Source organism: Camelus dromedarius, chromosome 9 (genome assembly GCF_036321535.1).
Source record: "Camelus dromedarius isolate mCamDro1 chromosome 9, mCamDro1.pat, whole genome shotgun sequence".
Taxonomy (NCBI): Eukaryota; Metazoa; Chordata; class Mammalia; order Artiodactyla; family Camelidae; genus Camelus; species Camelus dromedarius.
In genome coordinates this window covers 15,999,093-16,023,463 of record NC_087444.1, presented here as the reverse complement: position 1 = coordinate 16,023,463, position 24,371 = coordinate 15,999,093, and the positions used below count along the sequence as shown (strand labels likewise).

The 24,371-nt window shown below is 44.8% G+C and overlaps 1 protein-coding gene across 1 annotated transcript; it reads left to right on the top strand.

The window, feature by feature from the left end:
- The first annotated feature begins 11,103 nt into the window (after positions 1-11,103).
- On the top strand, positions 11,104-23,825 carry OVGP1 (oviductal glycoprotein 1). Its single transcript, XM_010995317.3, has 11 exons — positions 11,104-11,128; positions 11,724-11,753; positions 12,187-12,391; positions 13,392-13,448; positions 15,070-15,235; positions 15,730-15,854; positions 17,139-17,247; positions 17,349-17,534; positions 19,070-19,186; positions 22,235-22,370; positions 23,347-23,825. Exons 1-11 carry the CDS (start codon positions 11,104-11,106, stop codon positions 23,823-23,825), a joined length of 1,635 nt encoding a protein of 544 aa, XP_010993619.3.
- The last annotated feature ends 546 nt before the right edge of the window (positions 23,826-24,371 follow it).

The following is a 24,371-nucleotide window of genomic DNA, read 5'->3' as shown; positions in this document are numbered from 1 at the left end:
ATCTGCATAGTCTTATTCCTCATGGACTTAATGGTGGAGAGAAAATGGAAGAGAGAAGAGTCCAAGGAAATGTATGTAATGTGGCAAGGTGGTTAAAATGACATCAAAGGAGGAAAACCTAGTTTTTGAAGAACCACATTACTTAATGTAAATAATGTTTAATAGTTTGGATTCAGATAGATCTGTGCTGATGAGGGTAATTCACATCTATTTATGATTGCCACCAAGACATTTGCAAATCTAATTGAAGATCACAGTAGGAATGACCCATCACAATTTTGGATGAATGTGTCTGTTACAGTGAAAAAAAAAGATGGTTCAAAATAGAAGGTGACCTCAAGATAATCATAAACGTAGCGTCACATGTAGCGGTTACTACTAGTCCTTGACTTGAGAGTAGTCTCAGCAGAGTGAGCAAGGAAATCCCGATGACAGGGTAGAAGTGGGTTCCTTTTGTTTTGTTTAAAACCATACAAGGATTTATTTTGCATTTAATTTCACTGGTTCAAATGTCTAAACAGGAGGAAATCCATTTCCCTATCTTCATTGTTCTTACTCTGGAATCCACTAAACCTGTTGCACTGTGTTCCACTGCTGAGTTCTGGTGCTCAGAACAACCAACGCTGAGGAAGGCTCAAGTACAGTTTCAAGTACCTCCAGACATCAGGCTGGTTCTCCAGGCTCTCTCCTGCCCCTTGGGGCAGTAGGAGGCTGGTCTTTAATTATTGGCTATACCTGTTGATTCACAGTTGCATTAAGGCAGCAAAATCACGCAAACTTGACTGCTCTGGGCTTCCAGGCATGTTTCCTCTGGGCAGCACCTTAGAAAGGGCAGGCTATTGAGGGGGAGGGAAAAAGGCTGGGAGGGTCTCTGGTTATTTTTCAACCAGCTCCAGAGGGCTCCAACACCTTGCCACGTTGAGACCTAAAAGTAAAGGGCTCTGACTTGTTAAAGGTGACTTCTTGTTGCATTTGGACAGCATGAGCAATGTGCTTTCCTATTTTGTATTTCAGTAGTTGCTTGACTGAACTGTATCTACAAACTATAAGAATAGGGAAAAAAAAGGGTTTGTTCCAAAATATACTCACATAAGCATTTCTTTCACCGAATGTTTTTATGCATTCTGGGGAAGTTTTAGGGCATCTCAGGAGAGCCAACATATGTGACAGAAGCTGAGAGAACGCGTATTGACTTGCCATTTGTAACAAGTCTCCTACTGCCAGTCTCCTGGTCACCCTGAACGTTGTTAGAATCACTTGTGCAGCAAACTGATTTTGTTTGGGAAAAGGGTAAGCAAGCTCTAGTCTCAATTTTGAGGTAATTAAAATTTCTCAAGGGCACCGGGGTCTATATGGATCAACTTTGGAAAAGTAAAGTAAGCAGATCGGTCTTGAACTCCAAACACGCTTTCTTATTGAGTTGTCCATCAGCAATGGGCAATTAGGGTTTTTTTTTTCATCTTCCTAAAAGGGCATAGGTCTAGTACAATCCAGAGAGACTGAAGGAAGTGCAAAGATCAGGAGAGGAATGGTTAACTCATTTTAAGGTAGAGACACTTAATAATCATTGATCCTAAAATCTCCTTTTATCATCTGCAGTAAGGTTAGTGTAGTCCTCAAGTTATTCTGGAAAATTTCCTTATAAATGATCTGCTGCTTCAGTACGTAACAGATCAAAATTCAGAAGGTCAGTAAATAGAGTTTCACCTCTAAACACCATCCTTTTAACTTTCTGGTGGGAGCCCAACTACTGGTTGAAAGTTCCAATGTTTCATTGTCACCATGATGTTAGGTGTCAGGTTCTGGTCTATTTCACTTTAGGAGGCACCATGTTACAAGTGTTAGGAACTTCATTTTCAAACTGAATTTTTCCACTAATAGTAACCTTCCTCTGGGGTCTCAGCTGGAAGGAATGAAGTTTGTTTGGATTAAAAAATGTACTTTATGTGTACAAACTAAATCAGCTTCAAGTTCTGCCATATCTTTAACAAGCAACTTGTCTCAGAGAAACCCTCAGGGTAGGTTAGAACGTGGCAGGTGAACAGGCCCCTGACTGCTATCCAATGTCAATTTGTCTGGCAGAGTTAGCATTAATGCTGCCTTTGACCTAGGCTGCTGGGGACACAGGCTGTCTGCCCAGCACTACCCCTGGGTCCGTGGGGACAGACTCCTCATGGTAGGACCAACTTAGGGCTTACTGGTTTTTTCTAAGTTGCATTTTGAAAAACATTATGGTAAAATTTACTATTTTAACCATTTTAAGTGTATAATTCAGTGGCATTAAGTACCTTCACATTATTGTGTAACCAGTACCACCACCATCCCAAATTGAAACTTTGTACTCGTTAAATAATATCTCCTTCCCCCAGACCCTGACAATCACCTCTCCCGATCTTTCTACTTTCTGCTTCATGAATTTGAATACTAGGTAACTCACATGAGTGGACTCATACAGTATTTGCCCTAAGTGTCTGGCTTATCATTTGATTTTATAAGATGTTGACTTGCTCCTCACAGTTTGGTCCAGGGACCAGCAGCATTGGCATCATCTGGAAATTGTTAGAAAGCTAACTCCTAAATCAGAATTTATATTTTCACAATCTCCCTGGTAACTCATGCCTGTCAGAGTTTAAGAACCACTGGCTTTGATTTTCTGTTGAGAGTTTAGATGGGTCAGGAACCAGGCAGAGAAATCACTAGTCATTCAAGACTGAGCAGCTGTGATCTTTCAGAAGCTTTTGGACATTGTGGTGTTTGGTACTGAGCAAGACAGTTCAGCCTTGCCTTCAGCAATCTTGAGAGAGAGACAGGATGTAATTAGTGTTTTAGTGCTAGCCAAAAGAAAGAAAGATTTCTAGAAAACAGGGTCATGAAGAAGTGGTAAATCTTCCCTGATGAAGTGACATTTGGATTGAGTCCTGAAGGTTAAATATGGGTTAGCTGATGTTTGGGGCTGGGGAAGAATTCCGGATGCAAGTGGCAGTGTGAAAATCCTGCTGTGGAAGGAGCGTAGGGCTTCCCAGAGGAGGAGGTCACTGCAGCTGGGGTTAAACGGTGGGGGGAGGGCACAGGATAAAAGGAGATGAGGCTGGTAGCCGCTGAATGGTGGGTGGTGTGAGCCGCGGTGAGGATCTCGGACCAGGAAGTGACATATTGGATGTGCTTTTGAAATAGATTCCATTGCTGTCCTTTGAGCAGGAGACTATGGAAGTTTAAAGGGGCCTAGTTTTTTGTTTTTTGTTTTTTGTTTTTTTTGCTTCCTTTGGTCTGAGCCACTAGGGTGTAGGCAACTAACTAGGCTTGGCCATTTGGCCACTTCCATCTGGGCCTTAAATCTGGAGGCAGTGCTGCAAAGTTTCAAAGAATGGGTATCTGGCAGTGATGAGTGACAGCCCAGTGGCAGCAGCACCAGTCCCAGCGGTGGAACTCCTTAACCAGCCTTCCATGGCAGGACCCTGGCAGTGTCTTTTATAAATAGCCTGTCTTGGATCCTGCCTGTGTTTTAAGACTGATTCTTGATGTTGAGTTGTAGAAGCTGTTTATAAATTTTGGAAGTTAACCCCTTATCAGTCATATTATTTGCAAATATTTTCTCCCATTTGATAGGTTGTCCTTTCATTTTGCTGATGGTTTCCTTTGCTGTGCAAAAGCTTTTAAGTTTAATTAGGTCCTATTTGTTTATTTTTGCTTTGATTTCTTTTGCCTTAGGAGACAGATACAACAGAATATTCCTGATTGATGTCAAAGAGTGTTCTGCCTGTGTTCTCTTCTAAGAGTGTTGTTTCAGGTCTCACATTTAGTTTTTTAATCCATTTTGAGTTTATTTTTGTATGCGGTGTGAGAAAATGTTCTAATCTCATTCTTTTTCATGTAGCTGTCCAGTTTTCCCAGCACCACTTATTGAAGAGATTTTCTTTTCTCCCTTGTATATTCTTGCCTATTTTCTCATAGATTAATTGACCATAGGGGTATGAGCTTATTTCCGAGCTCTCTATTATGTTCCTTGATCTATGTGTCTGTTTTTGTGCCAGTACCACGCTGTTTTGATTACTGTAGCTTTGTAATATAGTCTGAAATCAGGGAGTGCAATATCTCCAGCTTAGTTCTTTTTTCTCAAGATTGTTTTGGCAATTAGATCATTTAGGCTACATATAAATTTTAGGATTATTTGCTCTAGTTCGGTGAAAAATGTCATGGATATTTCAATAGGAATTGCATTAAATCTATAGATTGCTTTGGGTAGTATGAACATTTTAGCAATATTAATTCTTCCAATCCAAGAACATGGGACATCTTTCCATCTCTTTGTATCATTTTCAAATTCCTTCATCAATGTTTTACAGTTTTCAGAGTATTGATCTTTCGCTTCCTTGGTTAAGTTTATCCCTAGATATTTTATTCTTTTTGATGTGATTGTAAAAGGGGTTTTTCCTTAATTTATCTTTTTCATAGTTCATCATTACAAACAAAGAACCTGATTAAAATTTGGGCAGAAGACATGAATAGACATTTTCCCAAAGAAGACATATGGATGGCCAATAGGCAGGTGAAAAATTACTCAGCATCACTAATCATCAGAAAAATGCAAATCAAAACCACAATGAGATATTACCTCACACCTCTTAGAATGGCTATTATCAAAAACTCCACAAATAACAAATGTTGGTAAGGATGTGGAGAAAAGGGAACCCTAGTGCACTGTTAGTGGGATTGGGAATTGGTGAAGCCACTATGGAAAATGGTATTCAGGTTTCTCAAAAAACTAAAAACAGAACTACCATATGATCCAACAATTCCACTGCTGGGTATGTGTCCAAAGAAAGTGAAAACATTAATTTGAAAAGATATTTGCAGCTCAGTGTTCACCGCAGCATTATTTACAATAGCCAAGATATGGAAGCAGCCTAAGTGTCCATCAACAGATGAATGGATAAAGAAGATGTGATATACATACATACTATGGAATATTATTCAGCCGTAAAGAAATGAAACCCGGCCATTTGCAACAATGCAGATGGACCTAGAGAGTATTATGCTTAATGAGGTAAATCAGACAGATAAAAACAAATACTCTGGGTTATCACTTATATGTGGAATCTAAAAAATAAGACAAATGAGTGTATATAACAAAACAGGAACAGACTCAGGTTTAAAGAACACACTGGTGGTTACCAGTGGGGAGAAGGAAGTGGGGGAGGGGTAAGATAGGGTATAGGATTAACAGACACAGTACTGTGTATAAAATAAATAAGCCAACAAGGATATAATGTTTAACATAGAGAAATACAGCCATTATTTTGTAATAACTTTAAATGGACTGTAATCTAGAAGAATATTGAATCACTATGCTGCACAACTACATCTAATACAGTATTGTAAATCAACTATACCTCAATTGAAAAAAAGAGACTGATTCTACAACATGCCCACTGAGTCTAACTTGCCTTATAGTCTTTCCATTGAATTCCTATTTTGACTGAGTTAGCCAGAGTTGGTTTCTTTTGTTTGCAACCCCAGCACCCCAGTAGTTACTGTCTTGGTCAGTGGGGGAAATGCTGCTTGTTCTGTGAGTACTTTCACTTCAAACACTTTATTTAAAGTAGTGCTTTTAATCATCTGAACAGTCTGAAAAATAATTATTGCTATTTTTGTTATTTGTTTTATTTTTTAGATTCCACATGTAAGTGATATCATACAGTATTTGTCTTTCTCTGTCTGACTTACTTCACTAAGCATAATACCCTCCAGGTCCATCCATGTTGTTGCAGATGGCCACATTTCATTCTTTTTTTCTTCTGAGTAATATTCTGTTTATGTATGTATGTATGTATGCATGCATGTATGCATGCATGCATGCATGTTTGTTTGTTTGTTTTTTATCTCCCACATTTTCTTTATCCATTTATGTGTTGATGGACATTTAGGTTGTATTGTATCTTGGCTATTGTAAATAATGCTGCTGTGAACATTGGGGTGCGTGTATTTTTTTTCAAATTAGTGTTTTCATTTTCTTTGGATATACACCCAGGAGTGGAATTGCTGGATCTCATGGTACTTCTAGTCTTAATTTTCTGAGGAACCTCCATGCTGTTTTTCATGGTGGTTGTACTAATTTACATTCCTAGCAACAGTATTACTAGGGTTTCCTTTTCTCCATATCCTCACAAACATTTACTATTACTGTCTTTTTGATGACAGCCGTTCTGAGAGGTGTGAGAGGATAGCTCATTGTGGTTTTGATTTACATTTGCCTGATGATTAGTGATGCTGAGCATCTTTTCACATGCCTGTTGGCCATCTGTATATCTTTGTTGGAAAAATGTCTGTTCATGTCTTCTGCCCATTTTTTAATCAGGTTGTTTTTTGATATTAAGTTGTATGAGCTCTTTGTATATTTGGAATTTAACTCCTTGTCAGACATATCATTTGCAAATCTGTCTCCCATTCAGTAGACTGTCTGTTCTGAAAGATAATTATTAATATTTTAATGTTATGGATGGGAAAACAGGCTTGTAAAGATTAAGCAATGTAATTTAAGATTATATGGTCTATCAGTCAGTGTCCTGAGGAAAACAGATGGTACACACAAATTAAGATAATTTAGATACATTTAGAGAGTGATGTAGGGTAACCACAGTGCTGGTGCAGGAACCCAGAGTGTTACAGGGAGAGGTTGTCTGAAACTTGAAGAAGAGATAGTCATGTAGAGCAGTCTTTCTGGAGTGGAGCAGTGAGCTTTGATGGAGGGACTTAGCCATCTTCATGTGATCCAGAGAATAAACACCTGGATCTCACTCTCTTCCTCCCTATACTCTTTTGTCAAGCAGAACCCACTGAGCTATTGGATGTAGTTCAAACAGACTAACTTCCAGGGGCAGAGAGCAAGGTGGAGAAGGATGGGGAGGTAGAGATACAATTAGAAAATACGTGCTCCAGTCCTCCCTGTTTGCCCCCTAGTGTCCTCCCTTATCTGAAATGCAGCTAAAACTTCATGTCCTCAATATAAGAGATACCCAAAGTCCCATCAGCTATTTCTCATAGTGAGGCGATGTCCATTTGTTCATACTTTCGCCTTAAAGCTAAATGATTAGCCATCATTAGTGCCTGTATATAAAGTAATAGGAGCGAAATAGGAAGATAAAAATAAGCAATATAAAATATAGCTGTTTCAATCCCTACTTCTATAACTGGACACAAAGCCAATTGCCTGTTTCCAAAGTAGGGTGTGCTCACCTCCCTGGCTGTACTTTTTCTCAGCTCATTCATTCCAAGGGCAGACCATTTAATTGTTGGTTTTAGGGCTACAAAGATAAATCAATCATATATCCTCACTAAAAGAGCTCACTTTGCAATAGATGGAACAGATGTTTAACTTTAAATCTAGGGTAACAAGGGGGTAAGTAGATACATGATCTCAGGTTTGTGTTGGAATTAAAAGAACAAGAACAACAATGAAAGCAACTCTGCTTGACAGAGTTTTTCACTCTGGAATTATTAACTATCAATATTGGGTAATTCCGTGTTATGGGGGCTGTCTTGTGTACTATAGGATGTTTAGCAGCACCCCTGGCTTCTACGCACTAGGGACCAGTAGTACCCCTGCCTCCACTGTGGCAACCAGAAAATGTCTCCAGACATTTGCCCAATTGAGAACCACTGGCTTAAAAAGTAAAGAAAGAGGCCATTGCATGGATGTGCAATAATGTATTTATTTCTCTCCAAATAATGGTCATTTGTTCAGACAGGATTTCTCTTTTGTTTTGTTTGGGTTTTTTTGTTGTTGTTATTACAAATAAACCTGCAGTGTACATGCTTTCTTTGTGTACTTGGGCAACTATTATCTGCATGGCAAATTTCTAAAAGTGAAGTTGCTGGGTTATAGGATGTGTTTAGAATTGTGATGCTCTCAAGATGACTTCTAAGGAGACTGAATAAATAGTGCTACCTTCACTACTTTATTAAAATATTCTTTTTTGAATTGCCTCAATTTTTTAAACTTAATGTCTATGAAATCATGGGGCTTTGGGATAATATACATTGTCTAAATATTAAAATTAAACACATAAATATTAAAATTAAAATTTAAAAAGTCCTACTGCACAACCAAAAGTCATTTCTTTATATTAAATATTGGGAAACACTTTTCTGGTCCGTCCCCTTCATTACAGAGATGTGGTAAGGCTCTTTCATGTTTATGCTTTGTGTTCTTATGTTATTCAGACACTTGCTTTTGTTCTGACCACATTTCTCCAATTCATCCACATAAGAATCATGAAAAATTTGGTCAAATACTTTGTTAAACCCAAAGCCCTGTGTCTGTGATCTTGCCTTCATCTAGTTGAGAAAAGGTAACACGGGAGGGGTTATGTTGCTGTCGGGATGTCTTCAGCAAGCCAACTAAAAGATATTTGTATATGTCTTTTCTCATTTCATGAGAACAGGCTAAGCATTAGTAAGGAGTATTTGTCTAGGTATTCGTGTGGGTGTATAAAAATACAAAGCAATGGTTGTATTTTGACAGCAAGATCTCAAGGGGAAGGATTAAGAGCCAACTGATCGACATGGCACACTGATTTTCAAGATAACCCTCACTCAGCATTTTACTATTCATCATCTGCTATACACACAGAGTCATAGTTGCCAACTCACTGGCATGGTCATCCCTGAATGGAGCAGAAGTCACTCCTGCGCATCCATTGTTGTATCTTGCCATTTTCAGCATCATCAGTCACTTTTTTGAAGGTATGGAGCAATTCAGTCTGAGATCAAGCCTTGCCCACTGCAGCAGAATAGGAGCCCAGAACACTGCCCCAGGTGCAGATTAAGGAGGTTCAGTTGGCAGGCAAATTTGGCTTTGTGGTGGGTACATCATTAACAGTGCCCCTGGCAGGAGTCTGGGTGGAAGGACCCAAAGCTCGTGGGAAATCTCAGTGATGTGGAATCTAGGGGGCAGGAGATGGGGTGAGTTCAGAATCAGAGAGGTAAGCATTCACATCAGGGTCTTAAAAGACAGGCAGTAATGAGTCCAGACCCAGGCCCCAGGAACCAACTGTGTTACTATAGACCAGCAAGAGAAATCAAAGCAGAGACCCAGAATCAAGAATTATTGCGCACTGGCTAGGAATTGGGAAACAAATAAGAACTTGGTCGTTAGAGTTAGAAACCACATCAGGGGTAATCCAACCGATGGTGTGAATTGTTTGCCAAACCTGGTCCAGAGTTGTTCTCAGGAGGCCTAATTCACTCCTGATTCAGGTTAATATTAGCCCAAGGAATAGAGGGTGGCATTGAGCATGCAGGTGGGACTCAAGTGGCCCCAGTGAGAGTGCAGAGCAGGCACTGGATCTCAAGGCTGTTTGGAAACAATGCTCTTGTGTTTCCCACTGCCCTCATCCAAGAGAGACAAGAGAGACACAGTTCTCCAAGAGAGAGACACACACACTTGCTCTGGGGGATGTGATCAATCTGTTCACTACACTAGAAGCTCCTTGAGCAGAAACTGTGTCTTGATCCCCTTGTATCTTGAGTGCATATCAGGGCCTGGCCATGCTCAATGAATATTCATTGAGTACATAAAGGAAGGCAAAGAAGGGTGACAAATAGAGACATGGTCTCTGTTGGGTAGGTTTCTCAAGTTTCAGTGACATATCCTTGCCCTAAACATTCTATACCATTTATTGTCTTTATTCCATGATATCCAACAACCTGCTGATAAAAATTAAACTTCCCTGGTTTCTTCACACTGGAAGTGAAGGGAATTCAACCACAAGTCATTGTTATTTCCTGTGCGATTGATTATATTGGTTAGTACCTCAGTGACATGTGGATTAGGTGAGGTGTGAGTTGCCAAGAGGACGGGTGTAGTGGATACATTGAGAAAATCTGGTTCCTGGTACTCCATGAGTGAGGTTCAGACCCTGAAATATGGGACCTACCCATGGTCTGAGAGCCTCCGGAGGAGAAAACAAAACGGTGGATGGTAAAGACATTGGCTCATAGACCTACTTTATTTATTCTTCATATTATTGTTGTGTTTTTAAAAAATTGGCTCCCAGGTGTCCAGAGTTGCATTCGTTATGAACTGTTAATTCATGACACAGTCTCACCATTGGCTTAGATACTGGCTCAAACATTGTTGACAAGGACAATAATTCAGATTTTTGTCCTCTCTTGTGAAATTGAAGAATCCTCCAAAAACACAGGTTATGTTTCACTGCAGGGCAAAAATTAGTGGCTACTCAGAGTGCTGTCCCTGTTTATACCGATCTCTGCTGCCTCCTGACCAAGAGGCTTCTTGTTAGTTGATGGGTATCACTGGGCTTCAACTGTTATTCTTCTAGTAAAGTGGAGAGTGAATTATTTTGTTTTTGCACTTCACCCATTTACGTACCTGCCTGGTGAGTGTCAGCATCTGAGTCTGAGAACCCTGCTCTGCTGGGCAAATCTTGTGGCATCCTGAATAACTGCTACTATTCACTGAGCCCTTATTATATGCGAAGCACTAACCTAACCGTCTTTTTTTTTTTTTTGACCTAACAGTCTTGTGCATTATATCTTTAATTTGTTTAAAACCCTATAAGGTAAGTACAGGTGTTATATCCATTTTGCAAGTGTGGAAGCTGATGCTCAAAGAGCTAAGATGATAAAACTTCTAACTGGTGACACTGAGATGCAAACTTTGGCCTGCCTGAGTCCATAACTGGGGCTTTTAAACTTACATTACACTGCTTTCCTACCCTTGATCTTATAACAAAAGAATTACTGCTGCCCGTCAGTGTTTCTTCCTCATGCTCAGTCCATGTGGGGCTAGATTCCAGGAAGAGGGGCTGAGCACTGCCCTGCCCTCGCCATGGCCCACGGTGGACACCCACTCCCTGCCACTGTCAGATGTTGCTTTGATGGATCTGAGAGCTATGGCTCTGCTGGAGCGGGAGGATGGGAGATGCTGGGGTCACTGTGACTCCAGGGCAGCCGCCCATTAGTCACTGTTCTTGGTATTGTGTGTGCATAGCTGGGCTAACCCAATGCTGTCTCAGGGCTGTACCCGGGGAAGCTCATATAAAGAGGGTCCAGCTCTACACCTGCAGCTCTCAGACCACTGAGATGGGGAAGCTGTTGCTGTGGGTTGGTGAGTGTGGCGGGTCCCAGCCCCTCAATGTCACTCAGTCCAAGGGTACAAGGCTTCATAAGCTTGTTGTCTCTCTGGTGCCTGAGAAGCATCCTGGGATGGGGAGCCTGGATTAGGTAGCAGTGGGACAGGACACAGTGAAGGGCGGGAGGGGCCCAGGGACGGGTGACCACGGCAGTGGATCTCCACCCTGCCTGCACGTTAAACATTTTTATGCCTGGCTTCTACCTCGGGCCAATTCAGTCAGAATCTCTGGGGGCAGAGCCAGGATTTCACACCTTTAAAATCTGCATCCAGGCTGGAGAACCACTGGCCTAGAGCTTTTGCTGGGGCTTCTAAAAGTCATTGTTATCCCTGTGCAAAGCAAGTGTGCATCCATGTGGTGTTTATCAGAGTGGAAAGGAACTTACATACATCTGGCTTCACTGGCTGAACGTAGAGAAGAGGAAAGAGGTGGAGGGTGTGTGGTCCCCATTTGTGTGTCTGCGGGGCCGAGCTGGCGTGTGCACTCAGAACTGGAGGGTGGGCTGGGCGCGTCACTCCGTGCTGACTGACTGTGACTCTCCCTGCAATTCCTCCCCGCTGTCTCCTGCAGCGCTGGTTCTTGTGCTGAAACACCACAATGGTAAGGAAACTGTGTGGTCCTCTCCAGAGCCAGGGAGCGTCCCCAGCTCAGAAGTGCTTCATGTTGAGTGTCCCCGGCAGCCCCACCCTGCCCTGGCCCCCTTGTCAGGGATCACTGATCCAATGCAGCTCAGCAGAGGATTTTCAGTCACCTGCTGTTTGGGTCACTCTCTGTGCCAGGATTCAGACTTAAGGATCCATTCTGAACAGTATTTCACAAGGCTTTCTAGCCCACCCCCTGACTCTCCCCGCCACCACCCCACCAGGACCCCAGCTATGGGGGAGGGGCCAGACCTCAGTGTATCTTTGGGAGGGTGTGTGTTGGGGGTGTTACAGTGGCCTGGCCTCTCAGGCTGTGTTCACGCTGCTCTGTGGAAGCCGAGCTCCATCCCCGTCTTGGTCTCTGCCAACAAATGCCTGCTCTCCCCTACCAGGTGCTGCCCACAAACTGGTGTGTTATTTCACCAAGTGGGCAATCAGTCGGCCTGGCCCTGCCTCCATCCTGCCCCGTGACCTGGACCCCTTTCTCTGCACTCACCTGGTGTTTGCCTTTGCCTCAATGAACAACAACCAGATTGTTGCTATGGATCCCCAGGATGAGAAAATCCTCTACCCAGAGTTCAACAAGCTCAAGGAGAGGTGTGTTCACTTTGGGTGTGGGAGTCGTATTTTACAGATGGAGAGAATTAAGCCTTTTCTCCAGTTAGTCATCAATTTCCTCTGCTTCTTGTGTCCGAACCCCTTGTCTGGGGGGCTGCGGAGCATCCCTGCCTTGAGAGCTCCCTGCTGATCATTCACTCTGAGCTCGTCCTAGCCGCCTTGCCTCTATGGTTGCTGTTGCCCCTGCTTGAAATTCCCTCTTCTCTCTCCTCTGCCTGGCAACCATCAACTCAAGCCTTCAAGCCCAGTGGTGAGGATTTCATGCATTAATGCTGTTCAGGTGCTTTGGAGAGGGCTGCGCATGACAGAAGCTGCGCAGATGCTCGTGTTTCTGTTACCACCTGTCACCTGCGACCCCCAAGCTGTGAGCTCCCAAGGGAGGGGCTGGTGTCTGTGGTATTTCTGTACACCAGTGACTGGGTCAGTGGTGATGCTGAGCTGGAGCTCAATAAGAGCTTCCGAAGTGTCCCTCTTCCCAGAACTCCTGGGCTCTCTCCTGTCCACAGAGGCCTGTCACTCCACGAATGGTTATAGAAGGGCGGGGGCAAATCCATGTCACTGGATGACAAGCTCCGGAGAGGGCTGGCAGCTTGTCCGTCTGTTCACTGCTGTATCACAGGCACCTAAAGCAGTCGGTGGCCCAGAGGATGTGCTCGGTAAATGTCTGTCGACTAAAAGAGTGGGTGAAGAGGAACATTTAGGCTGCTTTGCTTCGTCCTTTTGGGGGGCACATCATGAGGATGTGGGGACTTTGGGGGACTTTGGACAGCCTGGCGGTTCCTGGGTTGCGATGCCTGTGGGCTGGCTGCTCTCCCCCTTTTCCTTCCTTCCCTTCCTGGGCTCTGCTCTGCTCTGCTCCTTTCTTCCTTAGGCTCTTTCAGCTGCCTCCCCCTTGCGTGCCCCCCTCATCCCCTACTTCCCACTGCTCCGCAAACAAGTGAGTGAGAACCCAGCTCACTGACTCTGTCCCACGTCACAGGAACAGGAAGCTGAAAACACTGCTGTCCATCGGAGGGTGGAAATTCGGCACATCGAGGTGAGACTGTGCTGTCACACCTTCTCTCTGCAGAGGAGGGATGTGATGGGAGGAGGAGGAGCAGGCGGGCCCAAGGTGAGGACAGCGTCCGGGAGCCAGCTTGGCCATGGGGACACAGGCTAGTGTGGACACTTCCAGAGTCCCAACCTGGCCCTGGACTCCAGGGCTCCCCAACCTTTCCTCCACAGTGAGTGAGGGGAGACAGGGCAGGTCCAGAGGTGGTGAGAAAGGGGCTGGGGGAAATGAGGGACACAATGGGACACTCACAATGGTCCCCTCAACCCTTCCTAAGAGGCAGGGGTTGTCTCAGGGAAGAGAGGAGTCTTGTTTAGGACAAGAATAAACCCTAAAGCTCACAGGGCCTGGGTTCCCTTGCTTTATAAATGGAGCCAATGATATCAGCCTCAGAGGATAGGATGGGAGGAAAGGAAGTAACATAAATAAGACGCTCAGCTTAGCACCTTGGCACAAAGGACGTGTCCAGTACGTGGTGCCTCCTCTCTGTCACCCTCCACCAGGCAATGTGTAGATGACAAACAGCCTTCATATTCTCTGAAGAAACTCTTCCCCTCTTTCCTGGCTGAGGCCAGGGGCAGAGGCCACACCTGCCTCTCTGCCTTAGAGGAATGAGCAGTAGGAGAGGGCCAGCTGCCCGCCTGGAGCTAGGAGCAATGCAGGCAGGACTGGGCTGCTGGTGAGAACCGGCTCTGCCTGACACCAGCCCTCGCCTCTCTCTCTGCCACCACTTTGCACATTTGCTGTGTCCAGACACTGCCCGGGGGCTTTGCATGCATTATCTCATGGTCACTCAGGAGAGGCTTACAAAGTGGTTGTTTACATTCCAAATTTGTCGAAACAGAAGGCAAAAGAGTGAGAAGTTAAGGAACTTGCCATATTCCACCCGGGTGTCCCTCAGGGATCACCCAGCTAGGCGATGGCCAACAGAGAATGGAACCCAGGCCTGCCTACCCCTGAATCTGGCCAACGTTCTAATCATTGCACGCGGGGCTAGCCCAGAATTGCTTAAAGTTCAACTCCAATGAGTTAGAAGTTTTCCAATAGTACCTTCACTGTGAAGAGAAAACAGTAGGAAAAATAGAAAACAATCAAACAGCCAAAGGACAAAACAGCAAAAAGTCTGGAACTCTTGTGACAAGTTATGAGCCCATTAGCTCAGAGATCTTTCTGGAAATGCTGGCCGTTGGCTCACATTTCCTCTCCTAATTGGCTCAGGCCGAGAAAGTCAGTGCCAGGACAGGGCATCAGGACCGAGTAGTTGCCCGTGAGGACACAGCAGAGGGAAGGCGCCGGCCAGCGGGGTACCGTATTTCTGCGGGCAGAGGCGCCTGCAGCTGTGTGTGTGTCTCCATCACGGAGGGGCAGGTGGTGGTTTGCAAATCCTCCCTGGTGCCTGCATTCCCCACTCCTGCGTATTGAAGCCCCAGTGCCGGGAGGGGATTTTAAGAGGGTATTTTAAGAGGGTTTAAGAGTTTCAAAGACCTCCCTTCTGTTCCTCAGTTATGTTCTCTGTGCCGTCCACAGGCGCAAACGCCAGGGGCCTGGTAGGGAGGCAGTGGTTCTGCAGAAAGCGTTCCTGGCCTCACCCCTGGTCTCCCTGCAGGTTCACCACTATGCTGTCCACATTCGCCAGCCGGAAGACGTTTATCAGTTCAGTTATATTTCTCCTGAGGACACATGACTTCGATGGGCTGGACCTCTTCTTCTTGTACCCTGGACTCAGAGGCAGCCCCAGGCGTGACCGGTGGGCTTTCCATCTCTTAATTGAAGTAAGGCCAGTCTGGCAACTCCCAAAGCCAGAAATGATTCTACTTTGATCACATCTGGGCTCAGGGCATAAGAGGAGCCTAAGGCCAGGGGCAAAAGCAGCAGAGTGGGGACAGAATGTTCTTTTCCTGCCACCACCCTTGGAAAGAGCAGGTTTTGGGCAAAAGATCTGCTAAGCAGGTGTCTTTTTTGTAGCTCTTTTTCCTCTGTCACATCCAGGTCTTGGTGCAGCTCTCCAGGCTGAGGGATGCTTTCTCTGTGCAGCTTCCTAGACTCCCTCAGGGGGGCAGTCTGAAATCTGAACCTGCCTGCCAGCCCTCTATTCAATGACTTACCACATTGGCTCCCGTCCACCTTTCTCATGAGCCCGTGGGCAGGACCTGTGTCTGACTCTCACGGCTCAGGGAGCTCCACAAATAAAGTTTTCCTGGATGGTACTTTCCTTCCCTGACTCTGATGTGTCTGGTTCTCTGTGTCTGTCTCTCTTTATTCCCAGGAGCTCCTGTCTGCCTTCCAGAAGGAGGCACAGCTCACCATGCGTCCAAGGTTGCTGCTCTCTGCTGCTGTGTCTGGGGACCCACATGTCATCCATAAAGCATATGTAACACACATTCTGGGAAGGTGAGTGGGTGCTGCCTTGGTGGGGCAGGACACTGGAGGGAAAGAGGCGTCTCAAGCTCAAAACCCCAGAGCTGCCCAAGCACTGTCCTCGAGCTTTCAGTGTGTCTGCCCTGGTGTAAGTGCTTGCTTGTTTGGGAAGTAGGCTGACCACAAGCATAGGTGGGGATAAGGATTATGCCATTGTGTCCTGGGCTTTCTTTAGGAGATCAGAGGGAGCTGATATAGTACCAGGCCATGCCACAACATCCTCTTGGGTGCAGTCTTCTGAATAGCCCATCGCTGGGTCTCATACGAGAGACTCCATGGGCCTGGCCTCTGCTGTCCCAGGGTCCCCAGCAGACACACACTGGGTGCCAGATGGCTGGCATCAGAGAGTCTGATGAATTACCAACTACTACCACTAAAACAAAAGTAGGAATGCCCAGCCAGGCCCAGTTTTCAGAGCACAGGTCTTCATGGAAAATTATAAAACCCAGACAAGGAGAGCTCATAACACTATCTGGAGATGCTAACTCTGGACTAATTTTTCTCAAAGCTCAAGAATCAAATATTTACAGGAAGGAACATTGAGGCAGATGCAGAACAAAAGAGATGATGGGTGTGATGACACTTAGGGAGAGTGGTTTCAATGTGGCAGGAAAGGTGAGAGACCCAGTGGGGCAGAGTTTGCCTGTGTTGGTCTTACAGCCAGGCAGGACTGAGGGAGTCCTACCTTCACCCAGTTGAGTGACCTTAGACAAATTAGATAGCCACCCGAGTTTCAACTGCTTTATTTTTAAAATGGAGAAAATTATGGTACTTAGGGCTTTGGCCAGATTAAAATTAAATTAAAACCTCTACACCTATGACCTGGTCAAGCCTCAGCTGAACTTTGTCATTTGGAAAGCTTTCTGGAAGAGATAGGTTTCAATGGTTCTTTGAATGGTAGATAGACAGAAGCCCTTTTATGCTGTGGGACAGAACTGCTTATACGTGACAATTTATGCAGACCTCTGTCGTGCTTGTATCAGGCCTGGGTGCGTTTGCTTTCTGGTCTGACTCCTGCCCACTCCCTTGGATATTCTCCAGATGGCGTAGATCCTGATACATGGCTGTCCCTAACCAGCTGTGTGTTCCAATGGCAGCCTCTCAAGTGGAGGGCACAGCTGGGGCAGGCCCCACAGGCAGAAATGGCAGGGAGGCTCGTTGGCCAACACACAGCTAGTTAACTAGTTAGCACTAGATGACCTGACTTGAAAATCCAGCTGGCCCAAGCTTCATGTCTCCTCTTCCTGCCCCTGCCAGCCTCCTGGATTTCATCAACGTCTTGACTTATGACTTCCATGGAAGCTGGGAAAAGTTCACAGGACACCATAGCCCCCTGTTCTCTCCGCCTGGAGACCCCAAATCTTCGGTAAGGAAAGGAGAGCTCTCAGGCGGCCCAGAAATCTGCCCTTGAGGCCAGGCCATTGGCTCTTGGTAACAAGGAGGGGTTTGTGTTCTTCCTACCTGCAGGCACATGCCATGAATTACTGGCGTAATCTTGGGGTGCCCCCACAGAAGCTTCTCATGGGATTCCCCACCTATGGACGTACTTTTCGCCTCCTCAAAGCCTCTAAGAATGAACTGCGGGCAGAAGCTGTGGGACCAGCATCTCCAGGGAAGTACACCAAGCAAGCTGGCTTCTTGGCTTATTATGAGGTGATAGGAATAGGGACTTCTGTCTGTTAGTTACGGCGTCCCCAGCCCCAGCCCGGGTAAGAGCAAGGACAGGGGACATAGGTGAGGCTGAGGGCTGGAGACAAGACAAGGGGGTGGTTTGCTGCAGAAGGGGATTCTACTCTCTGGGATAGTCTGTTTTTCTTCAGGGGAAGTTGCTTGAATGTTTTCTAAGGGATGAGGGGCTGGGTGGAGTCTGAATGGAGGGGAAAAGAATATTAAAGGTTATAAGTCAATCCTAACTTTATGGCCTAAATAAACATAATTAATATTTGCAGTATACATAATTTCAAACATTTGCAAAGGTAAAAGAATAGAATAACCGCTTCTCATTTTCCCTGACTCCCAAATACCCCTCACCCAGCTTAAGTCAGTAACCACTCATGGCCAGTCCTGTTGACTCTCTGCTCCCTAACTCCCTCCCTCCCACTGCTAAATTATTTTGAAGCAATTCCAGGACATCCTCTATCACAGATTCTTTCTCCTTTACCCCAGTTCCACTCCCTTAATCCTCATCTCAACAAGACTTGCTGTTGAGGGGAGGAAAGAGACATGGCCCCAAGGGAACATAAAACACAGGGGAAGACAGTTAAGAGGCACCGAGTGATGGCAGGATCTGGAAAGGTCTTATGGAGCAGGTGGATTTTGAGCAGAGCTTTCAAGATGGGCAGGAGTGACTAGATGAGAAGGACCTCCCTGGTAGAGGGCAGAGGTACACAGACACAAGGCGTGTAGGGTGCCAATGGAGGGCTGTACCCTTGCCTTAGGTAGCAGTGCAGGTGCCTCTCCAGTCTCTGCTCTGTGCTGGCTGCCTAGAAATGTTTTCCAACTAATCCAATGATAAATGACACAATAGAAGTAATGTTCTTAAAGGACATTATGGGGCAAAGAGATTTTGATAGAACCTTTAACGAACCAAACCAAACCGAATCCCAGACTTGCACATTAGCTTCTGCAGTCCCACTTGAACACATATCTTTGCAGCATATGGCTTCTATACAGTGCTGGGCACCCAGTCTATGCTCAGATGCTTCCTTGGTTGTAACTACCTAGTTCTCCCTGCCTTTGAGCCCTTTAAATTTACTATAGATGCAACAGTTAGTTTGATAAATACCTAGATGGGGCAATTTATGTTGGTATCAATGAACAGAAGAGATATTTATTCCTGAAAACTCTTTGAAAAAGATACAGGTTTTGTCAAGGGTCAGGCTTGCTACTGTAGTAGTTTGGTATCGACATTATTTACCAAACTCTGGTTTGGTTCCTTAAGGATCTCACACAGTCCTTGGTTCTCTATCTGTTTACGCATCACGGACTTTGGAAGAAGGAATGTGCGATAGTAGGAAATAATCCAGAATAGACAGTGGCTTTGTGAGTGGCTTCCCCACTCCCTCTTTTCCCTCTTCCTCTCACTCCCTGATGAGGGATTCTTGGACTCTATCCCTGGGCGAGGAACAGCATGGTCGTGCTTCTCTCCATGGCGCTTCCCAGAACTGACCTGGTGAACTTCCTGGTAGGTTTGCTCCTTTGTCCAGAGTGGGAGGAAGCACTGGATTGATTCTCAGTATGTCCCATATGTCTACAAGGGGAGGGACTGGATCGGCTTTGATGATAACAACAGCTTCAGGTACAAGGTGAGAACTTGGTCCTTTCTTGTTCCAGCTTAGAATTTCCCTCCAGCTTTGAGTCCCTTGTCTGTTCTCTCTCTCTCTCTCTCTATGTGAGTGTGTGTGTGTGTGCGTGTGTACTGAGTGGAGTGTGAAAGGTGAGGATGACTTGATCAGGTAAGTTTCAGGTATACCTGAACTACCTGGAGTTTCTTAATCCCATCTGGCCTAACCCTTTTATTTTGAAGGGAAGGAATCTTAGATTTGAGGGGAGGAACAGACTTTTGGTGGCGGTCTCTTCTTTTCTATTTGGATCAGTTAAGTTCCAGACAGATAAATACCAATGTGAGGGAGATCACGCTAAGCACACCATGAATATTACTGATATGTGTAGGAGTGGGGAAGTCAGGGAGGGCTTCCTGAGGGAGGTGAGCAGGAGGAGGAGATGATGACATAGGGAAAGGCTCAGTGTGTACAGAAAGCTCGTTCAAAGCACATTCAAAGGAGAATTTAGGTGGAGGAAAAGAATTTTTGTAAAATGAAAAGAAGGTAGTAAAAGCTGGCCTGTTTATAGAGGGACTTGGATGCTAGTGAAGGATTTGGCCTTCATCCTGTGGACATTTTCAGGCAAAATCAGGTTTCTGAGCAGGTGTATGACCTGCGAGTTGGAAACCTTTAGGCTCTAATTGTGACCACCTGCTCTCCCCTTATTAGCAGTGAAAATGAAATTGAACTTGGCAGGTTTTTTTTTTTTTAATAGTGAATTAGAACAGAAACGACTAGTCCTGGTGGTTCCCTAACCTGCCTCTGCTTGGAGTCACTTCAGAGACTTGATAAATGTAGTTCCACCCTTGAATATTCATCAGGTCTTGAAAAGAATCTAGAAATGGCTTTTAGTATGTCCCCATGTGATCCTACTGTACTCAGCGTGGCACTTTGGGAAGTGTGCAAGCATGAGATAATGCGGATCTGGACTGGGGTGCTTGGGAGGAGAGGCCATTGAATGAGAAATTGTCAGGACTTCACTGTTGCCTGTATATCAGGACTTAAAAGTAGAGGGATGTCAGAGTGTCTCTTCCTGTAAGTGATGTAGGGTCATAAGTGTTGGTTGTTCCTTGGGGACATCTAGGGTAGAAAGAACAAAAAATAGGACAGCATTCATGAAGATTCACTGTGACCTCCTCTGTGCATAACCCTAAGTGAGGCCTGCAGAGGGGAGAGAGGCAGAGAGCATGCTTTCAGCCTCCAGGATCCTACTCTGTGGATGGGAATGGACTACGCAAGCAAAAAAGGCCAAGGGCAACGCAAGTATCCAGTTGGATGGAATTAAATATATGATCCATAGGACACGAAAGAGGGGGTTGACCTCTGTTACCGGGGAAAGCCTGGGAGCAGCTGTGGAGGGTGGGCTTGCTTTGAGGGGCAGTTACTGTTCCTGCAGAGCTGGAGAGGTGCCCGAGCCCAGTGTGAGGATGATTATGGGATTTCATCGTAGAATCTCAGAGCTAAAAGAAGCTTTGGAGGTAATCAGTGGGAGACAGTTGTCCCCGGATTTCTCAGTGTTCCCACACTGTCCAGGCGTTCTGAGTAAAGGAAATAGATCTGCTACTAAAAATTAGAAAGTTGCCTTTCCCCTTTCCCCCAGAGCCATTTCCTTACATGCAAGGGTTGTAGAGTCCCCACCCTAAAGAGGACTTGTTTACTCTCCAGAGCAAAGATCTCAGTCTCTCTAGCGGGGAGGAGGGCCAGATATGCCAGCTTCCTACATAAGCTAGAATCTCATCATTTTGGGGTTCCTCTTCTGTAGTGTGGACCCTGTTGCACATGTAGATGAATATCTAGTCTCCTTTGCATCACCCTTTGGGTAACTGGGGCATGAAGAGCAAACTCCAGGTGCTATTCTGACTGTTCTTTTTGCTGTGAGTTGTAATGGTCAGTTATCTGATCCAGAGATCGTGTGTGTGTGTGTGTGTGTGTGTGTACATATAAAACTGGCAGGTTAATTTGGTTAGCCTGAAAGTAGGATGAAATCTTAGAATCTTCACAGTTGCATACTTAATAATTAGGTTCCTCTGTCTTATTTTACATTTGGGGAAAGCAAATCTCAGAAAGAAGCCAACTGATTTGGCCAAGTCATGCAGCTGTTTGGGTATGATAGAGTCTGTCTTTTCCATCAGCCTGGACAGAGAGCTTTGGCGAAGTAATAATAAAACCTGGGTTTGAGTCTAAACCCTGCCTTTTAGTTATATGTAAGGTTTTAAAAATCACAGGCAAAAGACTTTATTTACTTATCTGTGAAAAGGGCACAATGTAATCTGCTCTCTTTTATAGCATCACTATGATAGAAGATCTGTTGAAGTGGTTTTTAAAAATAAAGTAATATCTATCCTGCAGTATGATGATAATGGTGATTAGCAGGCTGGGGAGCTAGAGATAGTATTTAACATTCATGAACATTTATTATGTGCAAAATAGTGCTCCAAGGATTTCACATGTAGGAATTTTTTTTAGAATTTTTTCAAATTGTGGCAAAATATACATCATACAAAATTAACAATTTTACCCATTTTTTGTTAAAGTTTGGTAGCACTGAGTACATTCACATTGTTGTGTAACTATCACCTCATCCAAACTGAAACTCCATACCCACTAAACAGCTCCCCATTCTTCTCTTACGCAACTCCTGGCAATCACCATCTCTATGAATGTGACTACTCTAAGTACACTACAATTGGAATCATAATATTTGTCCTTTTGTGATTGGCTCATTTCACTTAGCATAATATCTTCAAATTCCATGCATATTGTAGCATGTGCACATAGGAATTCTTTGGATTCTAAAAATATGGGAAAAGTTATTATTCATTTTTTTACAAATGAGGCAACTAAGACACATAAGGTAAGTAACACTTTCAAGATCCCATGGCTAATAAGTGGTAGAGGCTAGACTGAAATACAGACTCTGTGCCTAACCACCCTGCATTGTGGCCTTCCGAGAGTCCTTCTGTTTTTTGTCACTGTACCCAGTCTAGAGGATGGCCAGGACAGCGGTTTGACTGACTACTGATTTTTCAGGCATTTTTCATAAAGAAAGAGCATTTCGGGGGGGCCATGGTGTGGACCTTGGACCTAGATGACGTCAAGGGCACTTTCTGTGGCACTGGCCCTTTTCCCCTTGTCCACACGTTGAATACTCTCCTGGTGGACGCTGGTAAGTAGCTGTGACCTAGAAGCTGGGGTTGGAAGTTGCGTAACCAGCCACTGGGTGGGGCCCTTCTGTTAGATCTTAGGTGAGGCAACATGACATTGAAGGCAGAGATAAGCTTTGATGCCAGGTCAGTTTGGCTCTGATGCATGCTCCGTTTGACCTCCCTGAGCTTTGTTTTCCCCATCTACAAAGTGGGAATAATCCTTATGCTCGTGACATTATTGTACAAACTAAATGAGATATGGAAAGAAAACATGCTGGCTCATGCCGAACACTGAATATATGTTCGTTTATTTCTCTATTTCTTTTTTCTGCTTTCATGGGACAAGAGCCAGAAAGGGAAATTAATTTTCTTTTTTATATCTCTTTGTTAAGTGATACTTCCCTGGCAGTCGGGAGGTGGAACCTGGCATTCTAGAGCTGAAACATCCTTGGAGATGGTTTATAATCCTCAATCTGTTAGGAGACCAGGGCTCAGAAAGATAATTCAACTAGTAAGGGGTGGAGATGGGACTCTGACCCAGTTCCTTACAACGTGATGTCTGGAGCAGCCTCCTTGCCCTCAGTCTTGTCCCTGGTACCTCCCACAATGGGGGACATAAAAGGTTTCTCCTTGAGGATCCAACAAGTATGGAATTAAGCCTTGGGGACAAGGTCTTGCTAAATGTGCAAAGGTCAAATGAGGACCTAAACACAGAGAACTGGCAGACTCCTCCTTGGGGATCACTCACTGGAAATGCAGCAGACCCACTGAGCGCTCACACATGCCTGGGGTCATGTTAACACGATGAGGTTGGGGAACGGGGCTTCTATGTGGTGGGATTCTATCTGTATCCTCAAGTGGGTGCTTTTGGAAATCCTCCAATCCTGGTTTGGGAGCAGGTACTTTAGCCCTGGAATGGTCCTTGTCCTACCAGTAAGTAATACGATGGGAAGAAAGAGGCAGGAATCTCATTCCTTTCTTATGATTTTCTCTTAGAGTTCAGCTCAACTCCTTCGCCAAAATTTTGGTTCTCAACTTCTGTGAATTCTTCAAGAACTGGCCTTGAAAGGTTGACTGTGACCAAGGATCTGAACACTGATCTGTGGATTTTGCCCCCAGGAGGAGAGGCTATAGCCACTGAGACGTATAGAAAGTCTGAAAATATGTCCACAATCTCCAGAGGTGGACTTGTGACCCCTACAAGGGAAACTGTGTCTTTTGCAAATCACACTGTAGCTCCAGAAGGGAAAACTGAGACCCCTGGAGAGAACATGACCCCTTTGGGCTATCAGTCTGTGACCCCTGGAGAGATAATGGTGGCTCCAGTACATCTTCAGACTGGAGATAAGATTCTACCCACAAGAAGGAAGACTGTAGCCCCTGAGAAGATGATTGTCTCCTCTGGAAAGATGACAGTCACTTCCAATGGGCAGAATGAACCTCTAAGAGGAGAATTTGACATCAGGGCACCCTGACCCCCTGACGGGTTACTTTGGTTTTCAGACATGAGCTGAAAACTGGATGCTGCCCTCTGGCCCTGTCATCTAGCTCCTAGGACACAGTCCTCTTGTTTTTGACAGCCCTTTTGTTCCCACTAGTGGAACCATTCCTCTCAATGAACCTTCCAACAAGTCCTCTCTGTAAAGAAAGAAAATCCCCCCAAAATTCTGCTGTGGGTCAAGGATGCTGAGCTCTGTTGGTGGAAGAAGCTGGGGAAAGCCCTTGCCTTTTCTTCTAGGTCCCCTGACAGAAGCTGCCTGTGCCCAGCCATTCATAAACCATTCTTCGGGCAAAGCAGCCCCCAAGCCACAGTGAATTAATCTGTTTTCTCTTAAATAAACTGAAAGCACAAGAATCCATCTGAGTTTTTTGAATTTCTTTTCTTGAAATAACCTATGCTAGCCAACCGTCAGCTTCTCTCTTTCAAGGTCACTTTCCCTTCCTACTATTTTTGGAAAGAGAGAGTTTGTGTCGAGCCCATGCTGATGTTTACCAATGTAGATTATATGCTTCCCTTTCTG